General features: G+C 33.2%; 2 protein-coding genes across 3 annotated transcripts in view; one reads left to right on the forward strand and one right to left on the reverse strand.

The window, feature by feature from the left end:
• Positions 1–14,406, forward strand: part of LOC129790371 (protein obstructor-E) — a 53,105-nt gene that overhangs the window by 30,829 nt on the left and 7,870 nt on the right. The gene's annotated exons all lie outside the window — the stretch shown is intronic.
• Positions 3,655–14,240, reverse strand: LOC129790362 (vesicle-associated membrane protein-associated protein B-like). The gene is made up of 5 exons (XM_055827841.1): positions 13,836–14,240; positions 10,706–10,858; positions 10,332–10,627; positions 7,439–7,537; positions 3,655–7,303 (listed from the first exon to the last, which is right to left on the reverse strand). Exons 1-5 carry the CDS (start codon positions 13,894–13,896, stop codon positions 7,097–7,099), a joined length of 816 nt encoding a protein of 271 aa, XP_055683816.1. The 5' UTR covers positions 13,897–14,240; the 3' UTR covers positions 3,655–7,096.

Consider the following 14,406-nt stretch of genomic DNA (forward strand, 5'->3'; position numbering starts at 1 on the left):
TGCGACACTTTGGCGCAACTCTGCAGCACGTTCTGCGTACTGTTGGCACTTTTCTGCGATCGCACTTTTCGCAATTTCACCCTCAATCTCATCTGAAATGATTTTTTTAAGGCAGAAGATTAAGAGCTTCTCTCGCGTACGCATGAAGGATTTAACGTCAGTGGCCTGGCCAGGTTGTACATTACCCTTGAGGGCATCCATGAAATGCCTCACACCTGTCTCGTAGAGCCCTATTGCTTCACGGTAGCGCTGCCTCTCGTCAGATTTTTGGGCCTGGGTGATGAAATCAACGGCCTGGGCGAATTTTATGGACATTTCTTATCACAGCACTCCTGAGACTCGCGAAAAATACAACAGACTCGATTTTTATGGTTGCTCTTTTTGCCACACACTGCCCGATCGCATTGCCCAGCTCTTTCGCGCCAGCTGCTGATTAACTCCCCAGGGGGCTTCTCACTTCCCCCATTTGCGCTCCCAAGATTCCCAGAAAGAGAATTTTACTTATTCAACAGAAGAAACTACAACATAAATATTTGGCTTCCAGGAATTAATCTCATTTTGGGAAAAGCAAAGAAATGTGAATGGAAATGAATTATTAGAAAAAGATGATAAATTATTCAAACGGTTCAAAAGGTCTTTCTTCGTAATCAAATAAAAAAAGGAATTCCTCATTCGTGCCAAAAAGGAAATTGTGCCAAAGTGTCTGGAGGAAAATGCATTGTTCCGTCCTGCTGGTTCAACTGCTGTTCGAAAGAGGGGCAAGATGAGAAGAAAAAGAAACGAGAAAAAGAATTAGGAGGAAGAGAGTTAAAGAGCGCGCGATAGATTTGTTTTCAATTAAGTTTTTGGCTCAATTTAGAGCCAAGATTGGAAAAGAAGAAAAACTTTATTTTAAAATTGGAACGTTTTGAAGCAATTTCTGTTGAAAATCAATTATCAATGAATTAAACGAGTAAAAGAAAGTCTTTAATTTTGTAAAGCGTAAGAGATTAATTCAAGGGACTATAGATTTTGTGATATTCAAAAAAAAAACTGCCCAAAGGACGTTATGCACATTGTATGAAACCAAGAAATTCTTCAAGATTAGTTTTCTTCAGGAGAATTTTCAAAAAATTGTTTAAAAACAAATTTTAAGCTTAATCTTCTCATTTTGTAGTAAGAACGGCTAAAAATCTGAATAAAAATGTTAAAAATCAGGAAAAGAGTGGTGTAACTAGCTTTTTCACTTCATTATAAAGAAAAATTTAAAATATCGCTGAAATGTTGAAAAATCACATTCCCCTGGATATTCAAAAATATATATATCATTTGAGAAACAAGAAAAGTAATTTTTTTTAAAGAACTTACAATTTTTTCTTAAGTTTTTTGAAAAAAAAAATACTTTTCTGGTCTTAAAGTGCTAGTTTTCTTTGAATTTCCGAAAAAAAAACTTGCTTCGCTTTATCTGCAAATTTTTAAACGAAAATTAGAATATGCCATATTCTACTTTTTAGCCCCTTAACCCTTGGAAGATTTTGCTGGCCAAAATGGCCAATTCGACTTTTTCAATGGCACAGAATTAATATCTATTTAACATTTCCTGATAAATTCTACATTTGTGTATAGAGAAGTTTCATTACTTCAATATCGTCGAAAGAAAACTTGGAAAATTATTTTCTTTTGAGAGAAAATGGTCAAACTTTTGAGGTTAGAAACCTCGATCCTCCAGTGTTAAGTAACTAACCTTGTGCTGTTAATTTCAGGAAAAATTGTATTAAATCTTTAATTGTTTAGATTATTTTGAGCTGGAAAAAAGACATTTTTGATGAAAAAATTATACAGAAAAATTAAGAAAAAAAATACTGAGAATTTTTAAAATACGGCGAATGGAGTTATTAATGTCTCATTAGCCTTTGAAGGGTTAACATTTTTTGTATGCTTTGTAAGAACGTACTTTATTTTTTTTTTATAAACTTTTAAATCCAATATAATCCAATAAAAAAATATTTTCTCATTTTTTTAACCCCTTTAGAATATTGCATAAAAACCCTTTTTGAAAGAATTCATTAGCCCCTTCTGTGAATTTTATTTTACATATCTCCTTGGAAAGCTCTTGGGATTTCTCAATATTTTCTCACGCCTAACAACGAAATTGCATGTTCCCCTGCACTTCCGGAATGTCTTTGAAAAAAAATCAGTTAAAACAAATTAAATGTACTGGTAAGCTGACCAAGCTTACGGGAGCTGTGTTTCTTTCAGTGTACCAATTTTGTGAGAGCAAACTAGAACGCGAATTAATTTAAATACGCGCAAAGTCGGGAGAAGTTGAAAAGTCATCCCCCAAGAAATTTTTAAAACGCTATATCTCGGGAACGGCTCCATAGATTTTCGAGTTTGAGCTATCGTTGGAAAGGTCTTAACCTCAACTATAATATATTAAAATATGAAGTAAATCGATAATGGCATTTTCGAAATATTCGAGTTCGAAATTTTCGAAAATTTTGATTTTGACTTTAGCGCCTCTCGCGGTCATTTCTCGAACTTGCAATGTTCTAGACATTTGTAGGGCTTCACGAAACCTTTCATTTGCACTTGAGTTGATCAAAATCGGACTTGTAGAACCCGAGATATGACATGCCAACTTTGGAAGGCTATATCTCGAGAACGGAGACATAGATTTTCTTCATTTTTGGCATGGAGCTAGATAATATGGTCAGCTATAACATATCAAAAAATGAAGCAAATCGATAATGGCGTTTTCGAGATATTCATCGAAAAGTAATCGAAAATTTTGTTTTTGATTTTTGGCCCCCTAGCGGTCACTTTTGAAACTTTTGATGTTCTAGAGAGTTGTAGGGTTTGTTGAGGTCTTTCATTTGACCCCGGGTTGATCAAAATCGGTCAAGCCGTTTTCGAGTTATGGTCGATTTTCGATGAAAAATTGTGGCGGCCATATTGACTAAACGGCTTGACCGATTTTCAAAAATGAGGTATCGTTGGAAAGGTCTTGATGGCCCCTACAACATATCAAAATTTCAGCCCTCTAGCTATAATAGCGGCTGAGATATAGCGAAAACAAAATTTTGAGGTTATTCAAAATGGCGGACGGGGGGTGGGGGGGGTGGATTTGACCTCATAATCGGATTTCTTCAGGTCGATATTTAAACTTTGCCGTTTACCGCAAGTCTCTATCTATCACCGTTCTCTTGCAATTTAAGTTTATAATCCGGACGGACGGCCGGACGGACGGACGGACGGACGGCCGGAAAAAATTTTTTTTTGGCGCATACGTTTTTTGGAATGTGGGGACCATAATTCGTGCTCATCCCAAGTTTGAGCCCGATCTGACGACTTTCGATTTTGCTCGGTACACAAAAGCTGTGTCTGAAAGAAACACAGCTAAAATCCGCTACCTTGTGAAATAATTAAAACAAACAGAATTAGCGACAGCGATTTGTGTGATTTACTGTCCCCTTCGTGCTGTGAGGCAATGTCAATGAATTCATTTTTTCCACAATTATTAATCGAACTTCTTCAAGCTTGTCTTCAAGGCTATCAAATGCTCTGAAATGGTCAAGCAATAGAACGTGCTGTGTGCTGTGAAATCCAATCAAAGAATCTCTAAAAAAGCTTAGATTTATATGACTTCACATTCATTCTAAAGAAGATTCGTGATTTTACATTTTTTCACAGGATTTTATTATCATTTTATATTTTTTTATACTCTAAAAGTAACATATTTCTACACATTTTTCTTTTTGTTTTAGATAATATAATAATCGTAACCATTATTCTGTCATTTTATGTATTTTTTCTTCCTTTTTTTTTTCTTCTTTAATATATCATTTTCTCCTTTTCCTTATACGATCGCTAACAAAACAATCAAATGTTTATTTTTTCTTCTTGTTTAATTAAAAATTCTGCATGTTCTTCGGGTCCATTACACAAGAATATTGTTTATTATAGTTTTCATTTCATTTGAAGTTTTTTTTTCTCCTTACTTTTTTTCTTTTTTAGTGCTTTTCCATTTGGTAGAATGAATAAATCTTCGTCTCCTCTCATCTCCATCTTTTTTCTTAATTTAATGCAGTAAATCTTTTTTTTTTATACAAGCTGTGTCACCATTATAGATTTTTTTTTTCATTTTAAATGTAAAATGTGTGTGAGTGAATAGTTTTTTTGCGCTCTCCATCCAGCATCTCATACAACATAAGTATACAATTTTTTTTTTAAATTTAAATCTTCACTTTTTTCTTTATTAAATGTTATTACAAGTAGTAGTAAGTTTTACAGCATCTCTGTATTCGCCATTAATTCGCACGCGTGGCTTTTTCAAAAGTTTTGTGTCCTAAATATCCTCGAAATACTTTTCAGTTTTTTTTTATATTCAAAAGTTTAGTATAAGTTTAGTTATTTAGATGTGATGTGGTGGCAATTTTTTTGGGGGGTAAAACCGGACTTTGATAAACGTTTGCAAGGAATGAGCAGTGATTCTTCATCTAAAGGATTTATTTTTCATGTTTACTAAAAGGTTCTTTCACACTGGATGGGTACACTGGTAGAAATCATTCAGAAAAAATGGAATTTTTACATTTCCTGTTAAAAATCTAAAGGGAAATTAAAATTAAAGTTTCTTTTAAGAATTGTTCTGTGCGTTGTGAGACGACATTTATTATTATTAGAACAAATCATTAATAATGTTTTTAAATTAATTTATTATCTACCTTTTTTTCCTTCAAAAATTAAAAAAAAATCCTCCTTAGATAGAAGAAAAATTCTCTGTCAGATCCTTAATAGTCTTAATATTCCGTAAGGAAAACTTTGCTTCTTTTGTAAAATTAATATTAAAAAAAGTAATTCAAAGAATTGAAAAAATTAAAGTTTTTTGAGAAAATTTTCAAAATGGCAAAAGTCTACCTGTCAAATTTTTACTTCCTGTCAAAATTAGCTTAACTGTCAATTCTAAGTCATTAGAAATTCTTTTAAAATACTCAATCCGCTCAATCCAGTTGTAAAAATCAAAAGCAAAATGTTAGTATTTGGTAATTTTTATTCACCTGGGATCTTCTTCAGGGCATCCAAATGTCAAAAGAACAATTGTCACAAAATTAAATCCAGCTTAGAATTTTCGAACACTTTAGGCTCCTCACATTCATGACAGAGACTCTTGGAGTAAATTTTTAATTAATGCTATCAATTTAATGATTTTTCTTTGTCGTTGTCTAGGCACATTCTCAATTATTCCTTTTCCGGGAGCCCTCCAGAAATATTCCGGGAGTTCAGTTTTGAGAAAATATTAGTGTTTAACGTTGAAAATGCAAAAGCTTTTAATTCCTCGTTATTACAGCTTTCAAAATGCTTAAAGAGTCAGAATCTTTTTCAGGACGTCATTTGAAGGGTAAATTTGGTTTTCCGGGAGTTTAGAACTTCCGGAAGAACTAATATTGAACTTGATTAATTATTCTAAAGTAAATGAATCTTTTAGCTTTATTTTAAGAAATTCGTTGAAAAATTCACCAGAAATGTCAAAATCGTTGTTCGATTTAACCAAAAACGGTTTTTGACATTTTGAAAATGTGATTTTTGACGTTTTATTTATATTTTTTTACTCTAACACGAAAAATCTTAAAAAAAAATATTTTTTAATGTTGAAAAGAATAAAAATCTTAATGAAAATCTCAACCTTTTCTTCGATCAATAAAAATAAATTCTCTGTCACCTTCTTCTGGGAAAATATGTGAAAGATTTTTACCAGTATACCCTGCAGTCACGCACACGCACACACAAGTCAGAGTATTAGTTTTATTTTCATTTTGCAAAAGAATTTGTATTTTATTATGAAAAAGAAAATTAATTTGAAAATTTACCTTTAAAAACATTTTTTGTTGATGTAATAATTCCTTAAGACTTGAAAAATATTTTTTTTATTATACTTTTATTAATTCAAATTTCATATTTTTAAATGCATTTTTTAATTAATTTATTTTATTTTACGTAAACTGTACATTCCTACACTTTTTTCTTGCATTTTATGTCCATCGAGTGATTGGAGGAAACAAACAAAAAACTTGAGCTTTTAAATATTTTCACAAGAAATATATATTATTATGTATATTTTTTTTAACAATGAGGAAAAAAGTATAATATATTTTTAGGCCTCTAAACGCCACCGTTTTTTGCATATTTCAATCATTTAGCTTTTTTTTTAATGAAAAGGAAAATAATATATTTAATTTGTTTTCAACACGTTTATGGAGAATAATTTGTAAAAAAAACAATTTTAGCGCATTTTTTTATCAGAAGAACTTTTGGGTTTTTTCTTCCTTTCAAAATGAAGACAGAAAAATCATTTTTTTTGTCTTTGAGAACTTTTTAGAACAATAACAGAGAATAAATTAAAAAAAATAACCGACGTGACGATCAAAGAGAAAATTAAGCAGAGATTTGTGGCAAGAAAACAGCCAATTATAAAATAGTCGATAAGATAAAAAGCTCAGTTAGAGATTCTTTTTTACTTATCAAATATTCCATAAAAGCTGCCTGCAGGGAGCCTCCGAAAAATCAGCCCTAAAAACCATCTTGTGGTATAAAGTTCTTCTTTGAATTTCTTTTTTCAACAGATTATTTGCTCTAATATAACTTTATGAGTTTTTTTTTCTCACGCCTTTCCTAACCATAAAAATATGTTTTTTTTTCACCCAAAAACCGTGTATTTTTTTTTACTCAAAGAAAGTTTTTTCACATTACATTCGTTTATTAATTTTTAGTTTTTTTTGTAACTTTCTCTCCTTTTGCAATTGTGTGCTTGTTTTGAATTTTCCTTCATCCTTTTTTTTCTTCTTAATAATTCAAATGGTTTTTTTTTGTTAATTCCTTTATGTTTTTCACCTTCATGTTTGCTATTATATTATATGTCAAAAGCTCCTTCTCCGAATGGGATGCTCCATTTTTTTGTGTTAAATTTTATTTCTGAAGAATTATAAATTAACCATTTGCTGCCTTTCTGCGTTTTTTAATCAATGAATATTTGTTGTTGTATTTTTTTTCTCTCTGTGTTTAATAAAGGTTTTTCCTCTCTCATTGTCATCTATGTTGATGTGCTGTGACCATTGCTACTTCATAGGACAAACTTGCCAAAGAGCATACAGAGGATGCCCACTAAGAGAGATATAATGAGATAGACGGGCAAAGGAAGGTTGGGTGGTGCATAAGCAATCTGTTGCTGATAGGACGGCGTATTGCCGCTCCACACGTTGGCGCCCCCCTTCGCACCATCATTCGCACCTGCATCGTCGAGGGCCATCTTTAATCGCAGAACTTGCTCCTACACACAAACATATATTTTTTTTTGTTTTTGTTTCAATTGCATCAAATAACCGCAGAAGCGCACACACAAAAAAAAATCACAAACTCAGAATTTTTTTTTAATGAGAACAAAAAAAAAAAAACTCAAACTTACCTTTAGCATTAAATTCTCCTGGCGTAATTGACTCTCCTCTTCCCGAAGTTGCCGCAGCTCGGCAGTTGCCTTTGCCGTGTCACTCGTGGTAATCATGGCCTGGAAAAAGAAGCAAAAGAAAGAAAATGAAATTTGATAAGCAACAAGGTGATACCATTCGCACAACTTTTTTTCCACCCATATTTTCCTTTCTTTTGATCAATAAAAACCCTTTTGTGTAAGAAAAGTAAAAAGAATAAAAAGAAATGAAAAAAATAGAATGAATTATTTCCATTCAAATTAACATTTCACCAAAGTTCCACCTCGTAAATGAGTGGTGACCAATTAAAACGCTTTGTCCGATTTTTTCTGCCAATCAGAGATCTTCATTGCAGTATGGATTCTTCTTCTTATTTATTTTAATTTCATTTACAATGTTGTTTTAAGAATTCAATTTAAATTAAGTTCGTCATGCACTGCGGGCTTCGATGTTAACAATAGATGACGTTTTGAGTATGATTATCCTTTTCATCAGGTTTATGGAACATTTTAGTGTAGATTTTATGAAAATATTCTTATTAATTTCTTCACTCTTTCTTTTCCATTGACTTTAATTTTTATTTTTTAGATTATTATTTATGACGTTTGGAGGACAATTACCCTTTTCATCAGGTCCTACAGAAGATCTATTTATTAGATTTTGTGATCAATATTATCACTTTTCATGAGAAATCTAAACAAATTGATGTAATTTGATATTTAATGATGAATAGATTAGGAAAAAAGAAAATTCTTTTTTTTTCTAAATCATCTTTCTATATAATAAAGAAAGGATTTCGTTCCTGTACAGCTATGCATTTCTACACCGTTTGTCCGATCGTGATGAAATTTGGTACAGAGACTACTGATACCAGGCGGTTTTTACCAACGGCATTCATTTTCCCCCCAAAGCCCCCCTTCACATAGCCCTCATATAAAATTCATGCTTTTTTTTGACTACTTTTTGAATTCGGCGCCATAAATGTTGTGTGAAATTCACTTTTTTCCTTTGCAATATCTGTTGGAGGTTTTGCATGGCCCATCTTCTCTATATAATAAAGAAAGGTCTGTTTGTTGGTAATCGTCGTTCCGACTTTTCTATACAAATCCACACCGTTTGTCCGATCGCGATGAAATTTGGTACAGAGGCCCCTTATAACAGGCGGTTTCAGATGGCCGTATTCATTTTCCCCCCAAAGCCCCCCTTCAGGTAGCCCCCATAGAGATTTCATGCAGTTTTTGCAAATGTTTGAATTTGGCGCCTAAAGTGTTGTATGAAAATGATTTCTTCTCTTTCCAAAATTTTTCTCCGGGATTTATAAGTGGCCTCAATCAAACCATCACAATTTTTTTTCTTCTAAAATTTGCGCGAAGCGCAACAAATCCCCGCGAAGCGGGGCGAGGTAAATTGGAGCGAAGCGACAATTTACCTCGTTTTCAATAATTTCCCCTTTTACTTTTTATTTAAATTGATTTTGCTTCAAATTTTTTAAGTTTTTTTTTAACTATTAAAGCTTATGCTTTTTTTTAATCATTTTTTTATGAAAATAAATACAAAATAAATAAAACTATTTTTTTTTGATTTTTTAAAATAAAGAAAATTTACTATACAACCGTATTTTTAAGAACAGCTACAATTTTTAAGTTATCGACTTGAAATAAAAAGCAAACAAAACTTTTTGAGTTTATGCATCTTTGGTAGCAGTTTTCGTTTTCAGATATCTCAATCCAATCAAAATAAAGAATATTCTTTTATTAATTTTAAAAAAAAATATTAAAATTGCTAAAATTAATAAAACATAGAAAAATAAACTTTTCTTAGGAATCTTAAGAATTAAGGTCAGTAATCTAATTTATTTAAGTACAAGAACTTTAAGAATTTGGTTTCCTTTTCTAGTTTGGAATTCATCCTGAAAAATGAACTCGATTAGGAATTCAAGGAATTTGGCTTATTGCCTGGTTAGGAATTAGTTAACAACACCGCATGGGAATCAATGCCAAAAGTCTTTGTACCCTTACTTTGTTTAGCAGAAAATGTTCTTTAATTTTGTTAAATATTCCAAAAGGAGGTTTCTCTGTTAAAAGCTCTCCATTTTATCCTCTTGAATTCAACCCCCTAAAGCTTTCCCAGCTTCACAACATCTCCTTGCAATATTGAACCATTATCGTTCTACCTGAAAAAGTCCTTTTGTGTTGGATTTCCCAGGAGAAAGGAAAACCTTGTTCTCTCTCTGCCTGAGTACTTAACATGGAAGTTTAACGAACTTTGATGAATAATTTAGCATGCATATTATTTGCCCTGCTTTATGGAGGTCTCTCGCGCCTCTGAAACCCATCTATTTTGCGTCGTTGCGGAAACAATATTCGAAAATGAATGAACTTCATCAATCACGGTCTCCACACGTTTTTTTCTCTCTCTTTCTCTTCGTCTTTTCTCCTAATCTGGGAAATTAGGGCATTTTGAGTGGAGAAAATGAACACATACGCGTGACGTCTTGAACCTTCTCATCCTCGAGACATTTTTGCGTCAAAAAGGCCTCAAAAAAATTCACAAAAATTGCTAAATATGCGTAAATGAGAATGAGTTGGTGATTTTTTGTCGCTTTTCTCCATCTTCCACGCATTTTTATTATAAAATATAGTTTGTAGCGAGGAATATGTTAATGTGCAGGAAGGAGAATGTTCTTTTATTTTGCCCTCCAAGAGTGTGAAAATGAAGCCATTTAAGGTGCAGCATAAGGAGGGAATGTATTGAATTTCAACCAACACAGAGCAATGCATTTTTTCTTGTTATCTTTATAATGTTTAAAATAAAAAAAAAGAAATTCGCTCAAGGGTCGCAATTGCAATCGATTTGATGCGATATAAAACTTACCGAGTCATCTCCACCTGCGCCAGACTTGAATGGGGACGCCGATTCGGGTGCAGAATAAACCGTCTGTTGTTCGTCACCTGACGATGTCACCGTACTACCAGTTTGCGGAGCACTGTCCGCCGTCACCTCAAACACACACCGCAACTTTGAGTCCATCAACTCGAGTGGATTAATCTCTTTCCACAGTTGCTCCACGGATGCGTACTGTTCCGCCCCAGCGGGTGCAATTGCACTCTGAACCATAAATTTATGTCGATTCTTCTCATTTGGATCAAAAATGAACGGCTGCAGTACGACTGCAAAGACACACAAAACAATTAATTTATATTTTTCCTTCTAGAATTTATTTTTTTTAAAGAACTTTTGACACTTACTGTTGACCTCCGTGGACTTTTGCGGACTCAAAATGCCGCCATTGGGACGTACGCAGTATTTCTTGGGTGCCGTTGTCTTAATTTTGTACAGAATAACTTTATCCGTCGGATTCGTGAGGCGCATCCTTGACGTCACGTGTGTGTTGAAAGGACCTGCAAAATAGGCAACAATGAAAAAAAGCTCACACCGCTATAGCTTTTAATGGTTCACGCATAAAATCATCATAAAAGTTGAAGAGGCGGACAATATCGTCATCTATACAATTCGGCGATTGTGTCTTCCTCCTCAACTCGGTGCACCAAATGTTTCGCACTCAACTATAAATAAATTAACAGACATTAGCAATATGTTTGTTCTTAATAATTTTCTCTTGGCGAGACGTGGAGGCTTCCTCTTCACTTGTGAGGGGATTTCTCCCTGAAATTAAACTTCAATCGCACACTGGGAGCTTTTCTCTCCAGCCATAGAGTCTCATTATAATTAATTTTAATTCATATATAAGTGCATCTCGTGTCTATTTCAATTTTTCCCCTGATATTGTAATTTTGTCAGAAATTTATTAATTAGTAGAAATTCAATAAAATTCGTATATATTTTACATTGAATTGACAAAGAAACTTATTTTTGGGGATTCAAAAACAATTTTTATTTTACAAAAAATAAATAAAATAGTGACGACAAGGTCTAAATTAGTCAAATATCTTAAAAACTCCTACAATTCTGTAATAAATTTAAAAAAAAACTGAAGATTTCTTTTTTATTTTGTAAAAAGGTTTCTGAATCATATTTTTGAATAAGTTTTTAATAGTTTTTACGCTTTTTAAGATCTAAACAAACAATAAGAATTAGCGCCTTTTCCTCAACTAATCTTAAGAAAGGAGCTTATTCGTTTTCCTATAAAAAAAAGTTCACATTCGAGGAAACAAAAGGGATAACCAAAATCTTGCAGAGAATCCAAAAAGAGTAATAAACCGACAAAAGAGACTATCTAACCATATTTTTTTTCAAAGTGTTGAAACAATGTGACAAATATTTGGACAAAAATATGAACAATGACGTCATGCTTGAAGTTTTTTTTTTGTTTATTTAACTAAAAATCTTTTTTTTTTGGGATCAAATACAGCTAAAAGTTGTTTAATTTTCTGTGTGAATTTTTCTTTTGAGGTAATTTTTTTAGACACATAAGGAACTCAATTTTTAACCTCATTTTTTTATAACAAACTACAACAAAACTATTGGGTTGTCCAATATTTATCCAGATTTCTAACCTAACATTCTTACCATTACATTAAATGGGGATGAATGAGACAGAAAATTAAAATTGTACTGAATTTATGTGAATATCTTAGGTTAGAAATCCGTTTAAATATTGGACAAACCAATAGTTTTTTTTTAATGTTACAATAATCGACAAAGAGCATGAGTAGGATATACGTTAGACATCATATTTTTTTGCTTCTTTTTGTTCATTACGTGTTAAATTGTCTGCAATTTGTAAAAAGAGCGGTACTGGCAATACAGACAATGAGGTTAAGATTACTGAAGGTCATGATTCAAACCTACATTTTGAAAATTAATTATTGTTTGTTTATCCTGTTAAATCTTTTTGTTATTTCACAAAATAAGAAAAAGTAAGTTAGTAAACGAATTTATTTTATGTTGAATCCTGGACATGAATTCTTTAAGAATGAAAAACTCCCGTGATAAACTCCTGAAAATTTAGCGCTTTAAAATAAACGTAAAAACCGGGAAAATCTTATGCGAGTTTATCACGGATGCATTATTTTTCTTAGAAGATCAAGTTCACGTGAAGTTTTCCTCAGTTTTTCCCTGCAAAAAGCCTTCGAGAGTTTATCACCAGAGTTTTTCACTGTTATAGAATACAGCCCCTGGAGGACTTTACTGGCCACCGTGGCCAATGCGATTTTGCAAATCGTCATAAAATAAAATCTTTTTTCTAATTATGATAAATTGTACATTTAAATGTGTAGGGAAGGTAGGGAAGTTCAATTACTTCATGTTCATTGAAAGGATTGAAAGAAAATTTGGAAAAAAAGTTCTCTAAGAGAAAATTAAGGTTCATGTTTGAAGTTAGAATTTCAAGTGTTAAAACACATCAATTTAAAAAATCATTAAAAATATATTTTTTAAACTTTTTTTAAGCTCCAAAACTAGTCAAATTGTTTTAAAAATATGTAGTATATAAAAAAATCTATTCTTATCCAAAACTTATGCAACATTGCCCCAGTCTTCCCTATTTGTTATTAATGAATAATCATTAAAGAAAATCTTTTATCAATTTTTAAATGAATATTTTAATTATTTAAAGACTTTTAAATAACAAATTTAATAATATAAATTTGATTTTTGCATAATAAATGACATTTCTCCACATTCCGCCTTTTGGTAAACATGAGAATCCCAACAAAACATAGAGGAGAGCTTCCTAATCTCCTCCAGCTAGCCAGAGAGGATCTGCGCCCCCTCATCAGCCAACGTAGAGCTGGCAGAGCGGCGTTGCATCACCTGGCTAATTTACGCCACGAATGGGAAAATTACGTTGAGCGAGCGATTTGCCAGGAGAGGATCTGACTTTGGCATGAGAGGCCGCAGCAATAAATCGATTAGCATTGTGTGGTTGGCTATGCTGTGGCTTTTAAAGGCAAGGAGATTCCCACACTCTGCACACACGTTTTTTTTTCGCAGTGACTCCCCAACCCCACGGGCCAGGTGCCATCGCTCTAGCCACGGAGTGCCAGCTGGTCACGGCTGGGGGGGACTTTGGGGTTGGACGATGATAAGTGAAATTGATAGTCATTGCAAAAAGGTGGGGAAGCGCCATGTTCAGGCAAAAAGCTTCCACAACTAAATCCCTTCTGCCAACTCTCCTAGCTTTAGCAGAGCGTCCTGGACATGCCAAATGGCACACTGGGACGGCATTCGATCCCAATATTGCTTGCTCCGTGTCCGAATGGCTTCCTCCGGGCGATGGGGCGCTTTTTTTCGCCACAAATCCCCCCACATTCAAAATGGCATATTTGTCACACACACGGAAAAATGAGACGGAACATGGAGAAGCGCATTTTTCACGCACCCCAAAACACCCCTGGCGCCCCATTTTGCACTCACCGCGGAACTTTAGCTCATTCTGGGGCTCAATCAGCAGCAGTTGCTCCTTCTTTTTCTCCATTTTCACCAATTATTTCCCGACAATTTTCACAAATAAATTATATCTTCGCACTCACACAACGCCCCGGTACCGATTTTGTGACCAGCCTGAAGTTTTCACCTTTTTCACATCACAAATTCGTCGCTTGTGCTACGTGATGTTGCATGATGTTAGAGTTTAGTATTTATTTTTATTACTTCTTATTCAAATGCTTCTAAATGAATGCACAAATTAGAATAGGCTGAAAAATGTCTTTTAAAATTTTCTTTACTTTATTTTTCCGCTGTCTTTGATGGAAAATTTTTGATTCACAAAAAAAAACCTTTCAGTCGTTGTATCGTATGCAACAACGCGGTGATTCATGCGACGATTTTCATACCGAATTTGAATGGTGGAAACTTCACGATGGTTTGATGGCAGTTTGCGCAACGCGGCGACTGTTTTATTCAAAATTTTCAACTGTAAAAAAAAACTATGTTTTTAATTCTTTTATTCCTGAAAAATAAACATATTTCGATAAATGAACCACAA

Source organism: Lutzomyia longipalpis, chromosome 2, assembly GCF_024334085.1.
Source record: "Lutzomyia longipalpis isolate SR_M1_2022 chromosome 2, ASM2433408v1".
NCBI lineage: Eukaryota > Metazoa > Arthropoda > Insecta > Diptera > Psychodidae > Lutzomyia > Lutzomyia longipalpis.